The 17,339-nt window shown below is 39.0% G+C and overlaps 1 protein-coding gene across 4 annotated transcripts in view; it reads right to left on the bottom strand.

The window, feature by feature from the left end:
- Positions 1 to 17,339, bottom strand: part of MMEL1 (membrane metalloendopeptidase like 1) — a 66,889-nt gene that overhangs the window by 26,375 nt on the left and 23,175 nt on the right. For all 4 annotated transcript variants that reach the window (XM_074306492.1, XM_074306490.1, XM_074306491.1 and 1 more), the window contains 7 exons: positions 10,856 to 11,017; positions 9,863 to 9,943; positions 7,541 to 7,636; positions 4,910 to 5,028; positions 3,249 to 3,314; positions 2,036 to 2,170; positions 900 to 989 (listed from right to left, as the gene is read on the bottom strand). In XM_074306492.1, coding sequence (XP_074162593.1) covers positions 900 to 989; positions 2,036 to 2,170; positions 3,249 to 3,314; positions 4,910 to 5,028; positions 7,541 to 7,636; positions 9,863 to 9,943; positions 10,856 to 11,017 — 749 coding nt within the window. The remainder of the gene's footprint in view (positions 1 to 899; positions 990 to 2,035; positions 2,171 to 3,248; positions 3,315 to 4,909; positions 5,029 to 7,540; positions 7,637 to 9,862; positions 9,944 to 10,855; positions 11,018 to 17,339) is intronic.

The raw sequence follows: 17,339 nt of genomic DNA, 5'->3' as shown, positions 1-17,339 counted from the left end.
GAATGGTAAAAGAACCAGGATTGTCATGAAAACAAAGAGAAAAAAGAATATCAAAGGAAGAGGGTGATCAGCAATGTCAAAGACTGTAGAGAGACCAAGGAGGAGGGGGATTGGGAAAAGGCCCCTGGATTTGGCAATTAGGAGATCATTGATAACTATAGAGAAATAAATGTTAGTTGAATGATAAGGTCAAAAGCCAGATTAGAGAAAATTAAGAAAAGAATGAGAAGAAAGAACACAGTGAGTGATCAATAAATGAATGAGAATTGATTGAATTACATACTAGGAATCTTCTATTTTCTACCTGAAGATATTGTTGTTGTTGTTGTTTCCTGTTGGTATAAATCTGGCCACCATCATCCTGATGGGGGTTGAGGTCCCTTTAAGATTTCTTTCTAATTGCCCAACCCATGGCTGACCTTGATTCACAAATCCTGGTCAAAGGCACCCTTTGAATATCTGGGCCCAGCCCCACCATCAGCTCAGCTTCCCCCATCCCTCACCTGATCTGGGCTAACTGAAAAGCTCAACGAGAACTTAGGGGTATGGCCCATCACCTTCTAGGTATAAAAAGGGCCAAGCCAGAGCCCTCTTTGCAGGAGCCCTCCCAGCCAACACATAGTATCCTTTCAGCCATGTAAGGGTTCCTGCCCTCCCAGCGGCCACGTCTGGCCCTGGCGTCTTTCTAACTGAGCTTTACTTCCAAATTTCTACAATAAACCTTTTATTTATCAATCTAGGTTTTCGGGCCTGTAAATTCATTTACAGGGGACACTGCACTTCATGGGATTATCTATGCACCGAGAAATGGGGTTCCTCCTTTCCTTTCCCTCATTAATCCCTGATCAGGCAAAGATCCAGACAAACAGAAAGACGGAGTGAGAAAATTGTACAATTACCTTGAATGAAAAGGTATTCTGGAGTTGAGATATGTTCATTCTGTGATATAGGAGAGTGACATCATGTCTTTCCTCTTGAGGTGAAGTGGCCTGGAGGGAAGATTTAAAGACAGATCACTAATGATGGGAATAATGTCCTAAACTGTCTAGGTCTACATACTCAAGAAGCCACAGATCACAATATCCATAGTTTCTCTTTGTTCCTCCTAAATAATCCCATGATCCTCAGGGAAATTTAAGTCAGGCATAGGATCTGACACAGAGAAGGTGATTGATGAAACGTTTATTAGTTGATTAATTAAATTCTGGCCACTAACAGATGCCAAATGGTATCACTTCTAGGGAAGCGGTGTAATAGTAATAATGGAAAGCATACCGACTATGAAGTCAGAGGTCCTGGGTTCATATCTCACCTTTGCTATTTTTTATGTGATCTTGCCTAAGTAACATCCATCTTTTCATTTGTGAAATGAAGGGATTAGATCAAATAGCCTCTAAGCTCCTTCTCTTTTAAAAAAAAAAAAAATTTTTTTAAGACTGGGGTTAAGTGACTTGCCCAGGGTCACACAGCTAGGAAGTGTTAAGTGTCTGAGACCACATTTGAACTCAGGTCCTCCTGAATTCAAGCCTGGTGCTTTATTCACTTCGCCACCTAGCTGCCCCGCCTTCTAACTCTTGATAAAGCTTTCTATTAGAGTTGGAAGGGACCTTAGATGTCATCTAGCCCAATTCTCTTAATTTATAGAAGAGTAAATTTAGGTCCAAAGAAGTGGCTTGCCTAAGGTCACTTAAGTAGTCTATCGAAAACCTTCCAATTAGATCTACAATCCTCTATTACTCTTCCTTCATTTCCCATGAACTTTGCTTTTTCTATCACCAAAGCCAGTCCCATCCAAACATTTTCCTCCAGGTCTATGCCCTTCTTCCTCATATCCACTTCCTGGCTTCCCAGAACTCCTCAAGTCTCAGCTAAAGTCCCTCCTTCTACAAAACTTTCCCAGACCTGCTTAATTCCCTCTGAGGTACTTCCAATTTATTCCATCTATAGTCCCCCTGCAGGCTACAACAGTGCCTGGACCACAGATTATACTTAATAAAAGCTGTTTGCTCTCCTGGACCTTGATGTTGTTACTCACATTGGCAAGTTCAGTTTCAAATTTCATCACCAGCAACATCTCATTCTTCACAAACTCATCATCTTTGGTGAAGTTCAGATCAGCCCGAATCATCTTAGCTACACTAGTCATAAACTGGAAGTATTCTTCCCGCACCTGGGGCAGAGAGGAGACAAAGACAGCTCAGGAGAGAGGGCCAGAGATGCACAATTCCTGCTTATGTCCAAGTCTGGTCTTTTGCACCTATCCCCAAGGCACACAGATCCACCAGCCTGAGGAAGTATAGAACTCCTGAGAGGAGATTTAAGGAGATCCCAGGAATTAGATCTGGAAGGAACCTTAAGAGATCAGGTTTCCCATCCTACTCATTTTACAAAAGAAAAAAACTGTGTCTCAGAGAGAGGTAGGGGTGGGGTCAAGGCACAATGATTATAGGGAGCAGAGCCAGGATTAGATCCCAGGGTCTGACTGCATCCAGGACTCTTTCCACTCCATCCTGCCCAAGGTATTCAGAATATTTCAGAGTTATGGGAGGGGATGTCTTTGACTTAGAGCTAAAAGAGACTTTTGAAGTGCTCTCTTCCTACTCTCTCATTTTATAGAGGAGGAAGTGGAGGTCCAGAGAAAGTAAAATGACTTATCTAAGTCATACCATACTAAGTAAGTGGAAAAGATCAGAATCCAGGTCCTTTGATTCTAAATTCAGGGCCTTTTCATTATGTGTCATTGTCTTTTCATGAAAGACCCTTAGATACAAATTATTCCAAACCTTTCACTTTCAGAAGGGGAAGATATAAAATTCAGAGAGGTCACCTCATCCTGCCTTCCAACTGGCAAGGAAACACTTTAACAGCATCTCCAGCCAGGAACTGAAAATTTATTTTGTATCAGTGATCCAAATCACTAATGCACTCATGTATTTTATTTGGGGACTCTTCTTATGAATAAGGGAACTTCCTGGTGATTATCAGTCACAAATTTATAGATGTGGTCAAGGAGAGGGGTGAAAGAAGTGGAAAGAAATGCATTGGAAGATTGCAAGAAGGAGAGAGAATTGGATTCAAATGTTCCCTGTTTCACAATTGGACTGAGGACTTCTTTGTGTGCCCAGAAATCACTGGCCAGTTGGCAGATGGGAAGGAAAATGTGTGTGTTTGTGTGGGGGAGGAGGTTCATTCTCTTAATCTCTACATGCATTTCCCCCAAGGATCCCTTGATGAAAGAGTGCACTGACCCTTTGGTAGTTGCCACTGTTGAAGTAGTAGTCTCTGGAAGGCATGCCCAGTGATGGCTGGTCAATCTGCAGACCAAATACAGAATAAGACGTGAAGGCGAAGACCAAGAGAAGCACAACTCCAACTCTTATCACCCACAGCTGAAGGTTATATTGAGTGTGATCACAGAGTAGGAGGGTAGAGGGGTGGGAAGTACTGAGCTTAATCCTTCTACCCCTGGCTCCCTAGCCTGGGTGGCCAAGCCGAGATGGGTAGCCAAAAGCGGTAAGGATTTTGGTAGTGAACACGTGGGTCTTCTGACCAAGTGTTCACTAGGGAACCAACAAGTCAGGGCATCAGTCAGGGCATTATGTGAGTAGGTATAATAAAGGCTTTTAAGATTACATGTGGCTGTTCTTGAGTGTGCTACCGGTTATTAAACTACTATTCAAGAAATTGTGGGCCAGAGACCTTTGAAGGCCTCAGAGGAGGTGAGCCGGGTAGAGTTGACACTGCAAAGGTCAGTGGTCAAAGGCACTCTGTTGGGCCTAGGACAGACTAGTAATTGGAAGTACTGAGCTTAATCCTTCTATCTCTGCCCTCTCTGGCACATGTATGCTATCTATGCAATAATGATCAATGAAGGGATGGTTTGCTTTGGGGCATGAATTCAGGATATTAGTAACAATAATGATAAGTTATAACAACTGGTATTTATCTAGCCCTTTCAGGCTTGTGAAACTCTCTCTCTCTCTCTCTCTCTCTCTCTCTCTCTCTCTCTCTCTCTCTCTCTCTCTCTCTCTCCCTCTTTATATATATATATATATATATATATATATATATATATATATATATATATATATATATATATATATATATATAGTCCTCAAAATTACCCTGAGATGTAGTAACTATTAATTTAAAAAATTGAGACAGATAGCAATTAAGATCCTTGCCCAGGACCACACATCTTAGACTGGATTTGAACTCAGATCCTTCTGACTTCAAGTCTGAATGAGACAACAAGAATATGTGTGTTTGGCAAACTTTAAAGCCCTTTATAATGGCTGGCTTCTTATGCAGAGGAAATCAATTAACAAATGAATTAAATGAATTTCTCTTTAGCTTTCTGTTGCCACTACTAAAAGTACAGGCTGACCTTTAGTAAATAAAAGCATGTTTGTCTTCCTGTGACTCATAGTTTTTCAGAGTTTAAAGCTAAGTCCCTCATGTCTTCCTGAAGGCTAATTTATATAATGCAACTTGGAAATCAGAAACAGATTTGGAGATAGAAGATTCTTCTCTAAAACACATCTATTTCCTAATTAAAGGAATTAAGCTTTGAATCTAGCACATGGCCCCTATAAGAAGATCATTCCTTTGTGCCCAAAAGCATACTCAAAAAAAAAGACTGATTCTCCTACTCTTTCCCAGATTCCTATAGCTGATATCTTGAACCCACATTCAAATGGAGTATCAGATTCAGATCTGTCCTCCAGTGGATTTCTCCTTGCCTAATATCCTTACTAGATGGTGAGTTGGATATTTCTCTGGGAGGCCAAATCCCCACACCAATGACAAGGAGTTGAATGCAACATCTGTGGTAGGGTATTCTACAGCCCACAGCCAGCTCAGGATCTTTCCCTCTTAACTGAGCTAAGGGACCAGGTGTACCACTTACATAGATGATGTGACTTTTGGAGTCTCGGTCATCGTTCCAAACAAACATGTCAATGAGGAGCCGTTTGTTGAATTGGGAGTTCATCATTGACAGCTTCTCTTCCATGACCCAATAGGGTTCTAGGAATTGAATTCATAGAATGTTAGAAGTAGGAAAGATCTTAGAGCATATGATATCCGAACTGAAAGGGATCCTAGAACGGAAAATGTCAAAGCTAAAATGAACATTAGAACTGAGAATGAAGATTGCTGGGAGGGAACTTAGAACCTCAAATGTTATACCTGTAAGGAGGCTTAAACAATCTCAGAATGGGAACAGTTTCTAGAACAGAGAATATCCAGAACTGGGCAGGATCTTACAACATAGAATGTTAGACATGGGAAAACTTAGAACAGAGAATGCCAGAGAAGGGAGGAATCTTAGGATAATAGGATGTTAGACCCAGGGCAAGGGCTTGAGAGCATAGAATATTAGAATCGAAAAGACCGTTACAATTTGGAATGTCAGGGTTGGGAAGCAGCATAGGGCAGAGAATTTCATAGCTGGAAGGGACTTTAAACTCTAAATGTCAAGGGCTAGGAGCACAGATTTTTAACCTCTTTTTTGTGATGTAAACCCCTTTGGCAGCCTGGTAAAATTTATGAACCTTTTCTTAGAATTGTGTTTTTAAATGCATAGGATCACAGAAGAAATCAGTTACACTGAAATAAAGATTTCATTTCCCCCCATTCAATTTCACAAACTCCCTTGCAATCTAGCCTTAATAGTCCCTACTTTAGATAATCTAGTCCAAAGTCTTCATTTTAAAGACTGGGAAACTGAAGCTCAGAAAAGGAAATTATTCTGAAGAGTTCACATGTCTGGGGGGGAATAGCTTTATCTTAGAAAAAAATCATCTATTGATGCTGCTTTGACAGTTCATTTTTAATAGGGCAGAGGTCTGCCTCAAGGTTCTGAGAGTTGCAGTTACTGATAAAAATTCTAAAATGGTAACTGCTTACAGGCACATGAAAAGGTGTAGAACATTGGAGTTAATAGAACAATTTGTTTCTGGGATTTTCATAAAAAGAACTGAACAAAGAAGAGAATATATAGTGAATAACTGGGCAAATGTGATTGCCAGAATCAGTCTAATAAATAGTATGGGGAAAATAGAATTTATCTGAAGAGAGAGAGAAGGGGAGGGTAGAGTTAAAACCATAAACTATAGTGTGGTTATTCTTGGAAAGGACCCAGATATTGACCAAAGAAAATTAGGAAGAAGTAAAAGAATAAATTTTAGACCTGGGCTAAAGAGAGGCCATAATTCTTTCTCTGTATGGGGATTTACAGAGTAAACTAATTGGCCAGTGAAGGGCTGGAGATCTCTCTATTGCTAATGGGTACTAAGTAGAGTAGAAAGATTAACGAAAATATAAAAATGCTCTTTATATATTCTGCTTTTGGTTTTATACCTGGCAGCTGAAGAATAGAGAAAATGTATGCTATTTTTTATTATGGTTAATTGTGGAAAAGAATAGAAAAGAGATGAGGATTACACTGAAGTCATTTCTCTAAATTGTTATTATTGAGTGAAAAAGAGAATCTAAGCCCAATAGGGATCAGTTTAACCTAACTTGGTAGTGCAAGCATATGCTTGATACTCATCAAGGCATTTTTATGGACAATCTCTGAGATAGGAAGAAGACAACAAAGAGGCTTTTCATGTTTTATTTTTACTTTTACTTATTATAAGCACATTTTATGCTTGCAATTTCCCTGTAGAGCAGAGAAAGAATGGATAGAAACAGGTTTTTGTTTTAGTTTGCATTTGCCTCTGGCTAATTAGGAGACTAGAATGTAATTCTAGTAAGTAGGATCCATTCCCCTGTAGCAGGCAGGGCTTGGGAAAACCTCAAAAATCTCCATTATTTTGATAGACATAGGATGTGTGTCCTAGATGACAGCCTGAGGAGAAAGATGGAATAGGATTCATCTCTTCTGCATCTCATCTGGGCTCAAATCCTGGGAGTATTACTCTGGCTGTTGGAAGAATTAGAATGTGCTGAGAGAGGCAGACCTCAGGCAGAGTCTGGTGCTATCTTATTCTTCAGAATATATTCTCATATACTTCTAGCACTTCTTGGTTCTTACAAATCATTGCACATAGATTAACTCATTTTATCCTGATAAAATCCCTGGAAAATAGGTTATACAAACATTTTTCTTCCCATTTCATAGATGACAAAACTGAGGACTATAGAAAAGAGGTAAGGACTGGAATGCAAGTCCCCGGACTTTAATATTATGCCTTTCCATACACTTTCCTTTTATCTTTTTTTTTTTTTTTTTTTTTATGAGGCTGGGGTTAAGTGACTTGCCCAGGGTCACACAGCTAGGAAGTGTCAAGTGTCTGAGACCAGACCAGAACTCTGGTCCTCCTGAATTCAGGGCTGGTGCTCCATCCACTACGCCACCTAGCTGCTCCACTTTCCTTTTATCTTAGAAAGAGTGTTTTGGTCACAGGATCACTCCTCTTTTCCTCCCAAACTCCCTTCTTTGCCAACATTCCCAGCCTCTGAGGCTCATAGTGCAAGAGAGCACAAGAAAATCTCTGCTGGTGGGAGGGCAAAAAGACAGAGACTCACGTACCTCTGACTTCCTTCCAGTTGTCAGTAGCCACTGGCCAATCTCCCACAGTTTCTAAGATCTTTAACAGTGGTTTAGAGTCCCGTGATTCAATCAGACCTGAAAAAGGAAATAGTGATACACACCCAAACACCCAGGAACTCTAAGGGTACAGTAACCCAGCCAGAAAACACACACATACAATCACATTCCATGTCCATGGAAACATCCATCCAAACATACATCACTGCCAAGAGTATGGCAATCAGTGTGCAAGATAGTAAAAACAAGAACATTTAACAGATATAGAAATACAAAAATACATAGAAACACACAATCAAATAAGATACTCTTTGTAAAATGCTTAGCTCTAGAATACAGTAGGTATTTAATAAGGGCCTATTCTTACCTCATTCCCAAAATGTTAGAGATATAGATGATACAACATATACAAATAAACTCCAATACAAACATACCCCAACACACAGTATTTTAGAAATATATACAAACCAACTCAGAATCAGGGACAAATCAATATGTTAATCTATAGGCATTTATTAAATGCTTCTCAGGCACTAGATTAAATATTATGGGTCCATTTGGACAAAAATATAGTCCCTGCCCTCAATGAGCTCACAGTTTAGTGAGGGCAAAACATCAAAATGACTAAATATAAGGAAGGTGATGGAAGGCAGCTTTAGAGAGGATGGCTCAAGTTCTGAGTGCCCAAAGTGGTTTTTGAGCCGAATCCGGAGGAAACCAGCTATCTTGAGAAGCAAAGGTGAGGAGACAGAGCATTCCAGGCACAGGGGACAGTAACTACAAAGTCATAGAGGTGGAAAATGGTAATTAGGAGCAGGAGGTGGGCAATATAGCTTGTTTAGTTTGCATTTAAGCATACTAGAAAAATCGAAAGGGGCCAGGTCATATAGAGATTTAAAAGTCAAATGGGATTTTCTATTTTAAAACTTCTTAAATTGTGGTTTGCGACTCTCTATGGATCATATAACTGAAAAATTTGGCAACAGTAAACGATATGAAATGTTCCACCAAGATTTAAATCTTTACGTAAAAATAAAAAGCACATCCATCTTATTAATATGAGATATATATTAATATAAATATATAAAATTATATTAAATAGCATATTATTATATAATAATTAAATTAAATAGTATATAACTTTATTAAATTAAATATAAATATAAAATAATGATTTTCACCTTTAATAAGTGATAAGATCATATGCATACCAAAGAATTGTTTTCAAATACATTTATGATTTATTATCAATATTTGATATTTATTTTATATACCTTGGGTCAAGTAAAAAAAAATTCAGGCAAAAAGAGGTGGTGAGTGGAAAAAGTTTAAGAAGCCCTACTCTATTTGAGATAATAGGGAGCCACTGGAGTTTCTAGAAAGCCATACAACACAATGCAGAAATAGACAAGATCGTCACAGAAATATAGAGTCAAAAAGTCACAGTATAATCAAAAAGAAACACACAGCATGGCCTAGATACATGAATGGAGTGGACATAATCAAGGCGCATATGGAAATGCAACATAAATGATACATAGAGATACACAGAAGCAAACATAAACCCCAAGGGAGACATCCAGAAGCATCCTTGCTACAATGTAGACATACAGCCTAGACATCAAATACACAGAAACACCTACACACAGAGACAGCCCTAAAACCTTCCTCCCTCTTCCCTACCCACCCCATTCCTCTCTTGCATACACCCACTGTTTTCCTGGGTTTTCCTTTCATCTGACTCACTCCATAATTGCCAGAGATAAACCTTGCCAGGGCCATTTTCTCAGGCATTGAGGTTTATAAAGAGCTTTGCAGAATCTCATTTGATCCTCACGATGGCTTCAAAAGATAGGGGATACAAGTCTAATTGACCTCATATTAGTGAAGAAAACATTACTGCATGATCCCATAGCTAAAACTCAACCCTGGCCCTCCCTTTCCCTAGCCCAAGCTGCCCCTGAAATAATATTCACTTAGATGCAGTCACATTTGGCCTCTGTTCCTCAGAGGCTGTGTCTGGTGCCTTCATTGGGAGTAGCAAGGGATGCTGTCCAGAGCCTGTGACTACTTTTTTCCCCACCTGCAATTTCCAATGCCTTGTGGTCCAAGGTACTAAAAGAGCTAACCATAGGGAGGTAGTGGGGTAAGAAGGGGAAGACTGTCTCTTCCAGATCATAGTATCAGCTCCTGGCTGTGCCAGTCCAGACATTGTTGACTGTCCCTTTTACCTACCTCTCAATTTCTTCCCCAGCCCTAGGATAATCCCAGACCCAAAGCACAGAAAAGTCAGACATTGCTTACTTTCATTCATGCAGGAATTATAGAGCGTCTTTGCTTTTTGAATGGCATTCCGGTCTCCCTCTTTGGGGGTCTCCAGCACACCTGGGGCAGAAGGGAGAGCACAGCTGGATGGGGGCCTTAGAAGGAGACAACAGAGAACCCTGGTCACTTCTGCCTGTGATAGGCAGCAGAGGCAGGAGTGGGCTATTCCTTGATCTCAGGAAGGCAAGAGTGACAGTGGGAGAGGTTAAAGGAAGCTTGTCATCCAGAAAATCCATATCTTTCCATTCTTTACAAATTTCGGGGATTATAGGTGTGGAATGGTGTCTGTACTGTCAGAATCAGCTAGTGTGCTGGTTAGTTTTGCTGAACTAACTTTTGGGACCACTCTTTTTCTTTTTCTTTCTTTTTTCCCTTTTTTTTTTTCCTTTCTTTTTTTTTTAAACAAGAAATAGCTTCTAGGACAGGGAAGTAGGGAGTGGTCTATTAAGAAAAAAAGAAATAATGTAGGAACAGAGGTATCAATAAAACCAAAATAAAACCTATCCTCTCCCGTCAAGTCCAGATCCCTGCTGATAGACACATCAGATAGCTGCCTGAGCAGTAAGCTGGTCTTGTCTATTGGCATTATGAGGACAGAGAGAGCACAGGGTGACAGCAGAATTCACCTACTTGTCTTTGAAAATCTCTCTCCCAACTGTGGGGAATTGAGGGGGAACTTTAGCCTGATCTTCATTTATATCAGATTTTAAGAGCTAGAAGCATTAGAGACTTAGCAATCATGTCCATATGTCACTAAGTAGTATGGTGATTGGGTGATTTGGGGTAATTAATTTCATCTGGGTCTCTGTTTCCTCAATTGTAAAATGAGGGAAGTAGATGCCTCCCAGGGTCTTTTCAACTCTAGATATATTATCTACAGCTCATCCCCTCCCTAACACCAAGTCACTGCTTACTATGGGGCGGCCTGCTACCATGAGCCCAAGGTGTGACTCCTCCCCTTCCTCTCCTCACCTTTGAGTATGATTTCCAGTTCATCCCGCAGGTTATCAAAGATGCTGTATCGGGAGCTGCTCTCAGGAATCACATGGCGGTTAATCCAGCCTCCACAAGCATACTGGTAAAAGTCATTACAAGGCTCACTGGTGGGATCCATGTTCTGGATGATCCTAGAAGCTGAACACCACAATATCAGATATTTGAGAAGATGGGGATTTGGGAATACAAGACAGAGAGCTGAAAGATTCTTGACTCTAACCCCAATAAGTACCCAAATACATAAAATGATCAGGTCAAAAGGAAGTTCCCCTTGGAAGAGCATTTCCCATCTCCACCATTTCTCCTGTGTAGTGACCAGGTATAAGAAATGTGTGAGATGGGTGAATAGTTGTATACAATATAAATACCAAGAGGCTCTTTTATTTCTTTGGTTAATTGAACACTTGTGGAAGACAACCAAAATTTCTGGGTTAAATAGAAAATGGTTTTAGGGGCAGCTAGGTGGCTCAGTGTATAGAGCACCGGCCCTGAATTCAGGAGGACCCGAGTTCAAATCTAGTCTCAGACACGTAACACTTCCTAGCTGTGTGACCCTGGGCAAGTCACTTAACCCCAGCCTCCAAAAAAAAATGGTTTTAACTTTATTAGTAACTAGTATTTCTATACTGCTTTAAGATTTACAAAGTGTTTTGCATACATTATCTTATTTGAACCTCACATCACATTTATGCAAAATGTGTTCTCCCCATTTTACAGATGAAGAAACCAAAGTTGAGGGAAGCTCATTAATTTTCCCAGTTAGTTGATGACAGTGGAGAAGTTAGATTTGAAAATAAAACAATTCAATGATTTCAGGGAGTGTCTTTGGCTCAGACCATATCCACCACCTTTCCCTAATCAATCAATAACCAATTAACAAGTGAGGGTGAATTAATGTTTATTTAAGCAGTTCCCTCAAAGTACATGTCCATGTATGTGTTCCATCTTGTTTTTCTCTGTAGAATGTAAATTCTTTGAGATTAGGTACTGCTTCATTTTTCTCTCTCTACTTCTAATGCCTAGAATAATATTTTGTTTACTGTTGGTGCTTAATTAATGCTTGTGAATTTTGATCAGTTGTGGGTGACTAACTGGGGGTCCTGCTACAGATCTCACTTGCGCCCTCAACATGTTGACCAGGTGAACTCCAAATGAGTACCATTCATCCTTCCTGATGAGCACAGAAACCATGCCAACTAACCTCTGGACTGAGTAGTGTATTTTTCCATCATGGAGAGGAACCTAGAAGCTGCCTTACAGCTCCTTCTTTTCCTGACACTTGGGGTTTCTGTCAGGCAGTTGGTCAATAAGCATTTATTAGGCACTTGGGCCAGGTCTAGTGCTAAGTGCTAAGAATACAAAAAAGGCAAAAACATTCTCCCTCCTTTCAAGGAACTTTTATTTTAATGAAAGGAGACAACATGCTGGCAAATAGGTACATACAAATCAATGTAGAGTAGGTGACAGGTATCTCAGAGGGGAAGATTAGCAATGAGCTAGTCATGAAACTTCATAGAACTTTCTACTATTGCTCTGAAACTTCACAAAGCATAGCTCTTGAGATTGAAGAGACCATCTGATTCACCCTCTAACTTTACAAAGGAGGAAACTGAGGCAAAGGAAGTTGTAACTTGTCCAAAGTCATCAAAGGTAGGATTTGAACCCAAAGAGACTTCACTGTTTCCCACTTTCAACCCTGTCCAAATGAAATGCTTTCATCTCAGTAAACTTTTTGCTTGTTTCTAGAAAAAGCAACTAACTGTCCCCAACATTTCTGCCAAGGCACTTTGGCCACATTATTTCCAAGTTATCTAGAGAAGACTAGTTGATGATCTACAGATGCAGTGTTTTAAAAGATAGGGGGAAGAAAAAGGAAGATCAAGAAATAATCAAGTTGGCACAGTGCATAGAGCACTGGCCTTGAAATCAGGAGGATCTGAGTTCAAATCTAGCCTCAATGACTTGACACTAGCTGTGTGATCCTGAGCAAATCACCTAACCCTGAATGCCTCATGAGGGAAAAAAATAACAATGGGAAACACATATGCTCCAATGGGATCTTTGTAATATCATAAAAAAAATATGAAAGCTTCTAGTATCTTAAGTGGCCACCATCTTGCTGTCAAACTTATGCAAAGATTTGGGCAAGAGTTGCCCAGTATGGACAGGCCTGAATGGACTGTGGTCTGGATCACTGAAGGGAAGTTCTAAATCAATGAAATCCCAACTTCATTGGAAATTATTGATAAACTAGAAAGTATCTAGCTGAAGGTTAGTCAAGATCAGTGGTCCTCAAACTTTTTAAATAGGGGGCCAGTTCACTGTCCCTCAGACTGTTGGAGGGCCAGACTAGAGTAAAAACAAAAATTCACTCTTTGTCCTCGCCCCTCAGCCCATTTGCCATAACCTGCATAAATGTCTTCAGCAGGCCGCATCTGGCCCACGGGCCATAGTTTAAGAACCCCTGGTCAAGATGGTAGTCTTGGAAAACTTCCATGTGAGAATGACGAAAGGAAATGAGGATGTTTACCCTGGAGAAGACTTGGGCAACACCTGAACTATCTTCAAATCATATGGAAAAGAAGACGAGGAATAATCAGTGGGAAGCACAAAGAAACTTCATCATTCACTCCAGGCCACCTGGCTGGTTGTTCCCAATGCCAGAAACATTCTCTTTCTTCAGATTCACAGATTAACTTCTTTGATTTCTGAGTCTCAACTGAAATCCAATCTTTTGCAGGGAGCCTAATCTAATCCCTCTTAATTTTAGTGCCTTCCTTCTCTTAATTATTTCTTTTATTTTTTTTTATTTTTTTATTTTTTATTTTTTTATCTTGTAGATAACTTGTTGGTATGTATTTGCATGTTGTCTTCCCTATTATAAACTCCATAAAGGCAGGGATTGTCCTTTGCCTGTTTTTGTATCCCCAGTGCTTAGCACAATATCTGGCAAGTAGTAAGTTCTTAATAAATGTTTATTAGATTGATTGATTGGAAGTTTACTTGGCCAAAGATAGAAGTAACCCATTGACACCGGGTGCTAAATTGCAGTCACATTATGACATGCTGCTTCTAGTTCAACCCCTCATTTCCTAGATGAGGAAATTGAAACTTGAGATAGCAGTCTGTGTGTTGTCAGCCCTGAACAGATGTTTGTTAATTGAATGAAATCATCTTTCCTTCCCCACTCATCCCCTAAGTTTTCCTATTTCTGTCGAAGTCATCATTATTGTCCCAGTCCCAGGCAACTGGCAGTTCAGTGGAGAAAGCATTAGGCCTGGAGTCAAGGAACATCTCAGTTCAAATCTGACCTCAGGAACTTAACTGTATAATCCTAGACAAGTACCTTAGTTTCCTCATCTGCAAAAAAACCCCCAAATCTCTTCTAGCTCTGAGCCTATGATTCTGAGTCATTCTTAACTTCTCTTTCCCCCTTTCCCCACCCATTACCATATCTTGTCAGTTGCTAAATCTCAGCTACAATATCCTTCATATCCACCACTTTCTTTCCATTTATCAACCCAATTTTGGGCTAATATCTCTTTTCTTCTAAATTGTTAATAGTCAGTTACGTAATTAATTGTTCTCCCTGCCTCTAAGTCACTCGTTTCTCAGATCCATCTCATACAAAGCTGCTGAAATGACCTTTTTAGAATATATCTGATCCTGTCATTCCTTTGTTCACAAATCATCTTGGGCTCCCTGTTGTCTCCACAATAAAATACCAATTTCTTATCAGTGTCATTCCTAGATGATTTGCACTCTGGGACCAACCTGCTTTTTGAGGTTTATTTCATTTTTCTACTTTTTATGAATTTGAATCTAATCCAATCAATTCAACAAGTATTTTTAATTGCTTGTTGTATGCAAGAAACTGTGCTTGATATTCTAGCAAAATTGGACTACCGTCTATAGCCGAACTTTGACATTTCATTTCCTTCCTCTAGACTTTGTATACACACTACCTCCCATGCCTGCAATAGACTACTTTGTCATCTTCACCTCTCAGAGCCTTCAAGGCTCCAATTATGTGCTATTTCTATCAAAAAAATCTTTACTGAACCTCAGTAGTTTTTTTTCTCCTCTCTATGACCCTCCCTTTCTTTCATTCCATCTCTCTCTCTCTCTCTCTCTCTCTCTCTCTCTCTCTCTCTCTCTCTCTCTCTCTCTCTCTCTCCTTTACTTTCCATCCTCCTCTTCCATTTTCTTTGCTTCCTCCTCTTCTTCCTCCTTTTCCTCCTCTCTTTCCTCAAAATAGCTTGAATTATCCATTTTTATACCAACTTATATCCCCCTTCTCAAATATAATTCAAACTCTTTGAAAGTAGAAATTTTCCACAAAACAAGATTAAAAGGGAAGCACAAAAGTGGGGGAGAAATGACAACCAGTGTCTCTCATAAAGGTCTCATCTCTAAAATATATAAAGAACTGTGTCAAATTTATAAGAATACAAGTCATTCCCTAATTGATAAAAGGTCAAAGGACATGAACAATTTTCAGATGAACAAATTAAGACCATTTTTAATCATATGAAAAAATGTTAACTCATTATTGAATTACAGAAATGCAAATTAAAACAACTCTGAGGTATAACCGCACACCTCTCATATTATAGGAAAAGATTAAAATAAATATTGGAGGGAATGTGGGAAAACTGGGACACTAATACATTGTTGGTGAAGTTGTGAAATGATCCAACCATTCTGAAGAGCAATCTGGAACTATGTCCAAAGGGCTATAAAACTGTACATATCCTTTGACTCAGCAGTGCCATTGCTGGATCTGTATTCCAGGGAAATCATAAAGGGGAAAAAATGATCCACACGTACAAAAGTATTTGTAGAAGCTTTTTTGTGGTTACAAACAATTGGAAAATAAGTAAATGCCCATCAACTAGGGAATGGCTGAATAAATTATGGACTATTAATGTTATGGAATATTATTGGTCTATAAAATGATGAACAAGCTAATTTTGGAAAGGCCTGAAAAGATTTTTATATACTGAGCAAAATAAGCAGAACCAGGAATACATTGAATACAAACACAACAAGATTGTACAATGATCAACAATGAAAGATTTCCTTCTTCTCAGCAGTTTAGTGATCCAAAACAATTTCAATAAGCTTTGGATAGAAAACACCATCTGCATCTAGAGAGAGAACTATGGAGGCTGAATGTAAATCAATACATATTCTGTTCACTATTTTTTATTTTTCTTCTGTTTTTTTCCTCTCATTTTCCCCTTTTGTTCTTATTTTTCTCTCCCAATATGATTCATAAATGTGTGAAATTAACTGAGTGAAGACATTCTCATAGGAATATAGCCTTAAACTATAGCCTTAATTGTGACTTGAGACTTTATAATGAAAAATAGAGCTATAGCTAAAAGTGCAAATGGTTTTTCCCTCCTGTTTCCCATCACCTCTTACTTAGCATTTAAGTACTTCTTTTAAAAGTAATGATGGCTTTGAATTCTCTTTTTCAAGGATATCTACTTGTATTGCAGTTCTCTAGGGAAATTTAAATTGAGCTTATTATTATTGACTTGTAGTATTTTATTTCTGGGTAATATTTCCTTCATTAGAATGTAATCCTGTGCTCCCCCAAACAATGGGAGAAAAGACCAGGCAAGGATAGGAACTTCTGCATTTAGGTTATTTAATCTTGTATTTTGCAGCTTTTACTTTGCACTCCTTTTGCTGACAAATACCTTGTCAGATGGGAGATACCCTTTCTCACAAGAGCATAATAACCCCTTTCTGCTTCTTCTTACCCTGAAAATCTCTGATTGTTTTTGTGGTCAATACTGTCCCACACAATAAAGAAATTGTGGTTTTTAAAAAAAAAAAATGAATGTACGTGTGTAACCAGAAAAAAAAGAAAGCAATTTTTAAAAAAGGAAAGTAGAATTTTTTTTGTATACTAGCATTTAGAGCTCTATCTGGCATATAATAAGTGCTTAAAAATGTGCCTGTGAACTTAAAATGTCTGGGCAACAAGGTGAAGAGGTTAAAAGGAGATAGCCCAGCATGCAAATAATTAACAGAGAAACTCCTGTCTTAGAAGAGGTCAAAGGAGATAATCTGAGACACAAATGCTTAATAGAATTTAACATCCTTAAGAGAAATTCCTGTCTTATGCAAACTCAAAAGGATTTACAAGTCTTCTCAGAATCCTTTTTGATATACAAACATCTCTGTATCTGAAGGAAGCAGAAAAGCCTTTTGGAAATACAAACTTTGTTTTATGATCCTTTTTGTGTATAAAATGAACTTCCAAAATTCTAATCCTTGTACTAGGCTTTTCTCTGCTTTGTGCCCGCTGACTTTGCTGCAGCTTCCCCTTTCAGGCAGTTTGGCCTATCCCTTTTCTAATCAATAAAGATTTTGTTTTAATACAGCACTGAGTAGTGAATTCATTCTCTAACCAACAGGGCCTTGGTACTTTGGAGGAAGGAGA

Source organism: Sminthopsis crassicaudata, chromosome 3 (genome assembly GCF_048593235.1).
Source record: "Sminthopsis crassicaudata isolate SCR6 chromosome 3, ASM4859323v1, whole genome shotgun sequence".
Lineage (NCBI taxonomy): Eukaryota > Metazoa > Chordata > Mammalia > Dasyuromorphia > Dasyuridae > Sminthopsis > Sminthopsis crassicaudata.
Note: the sequence above shows the minus strand (reverse complement) of the source record. Positions and strands in the feature narration are given on the sequence as shown.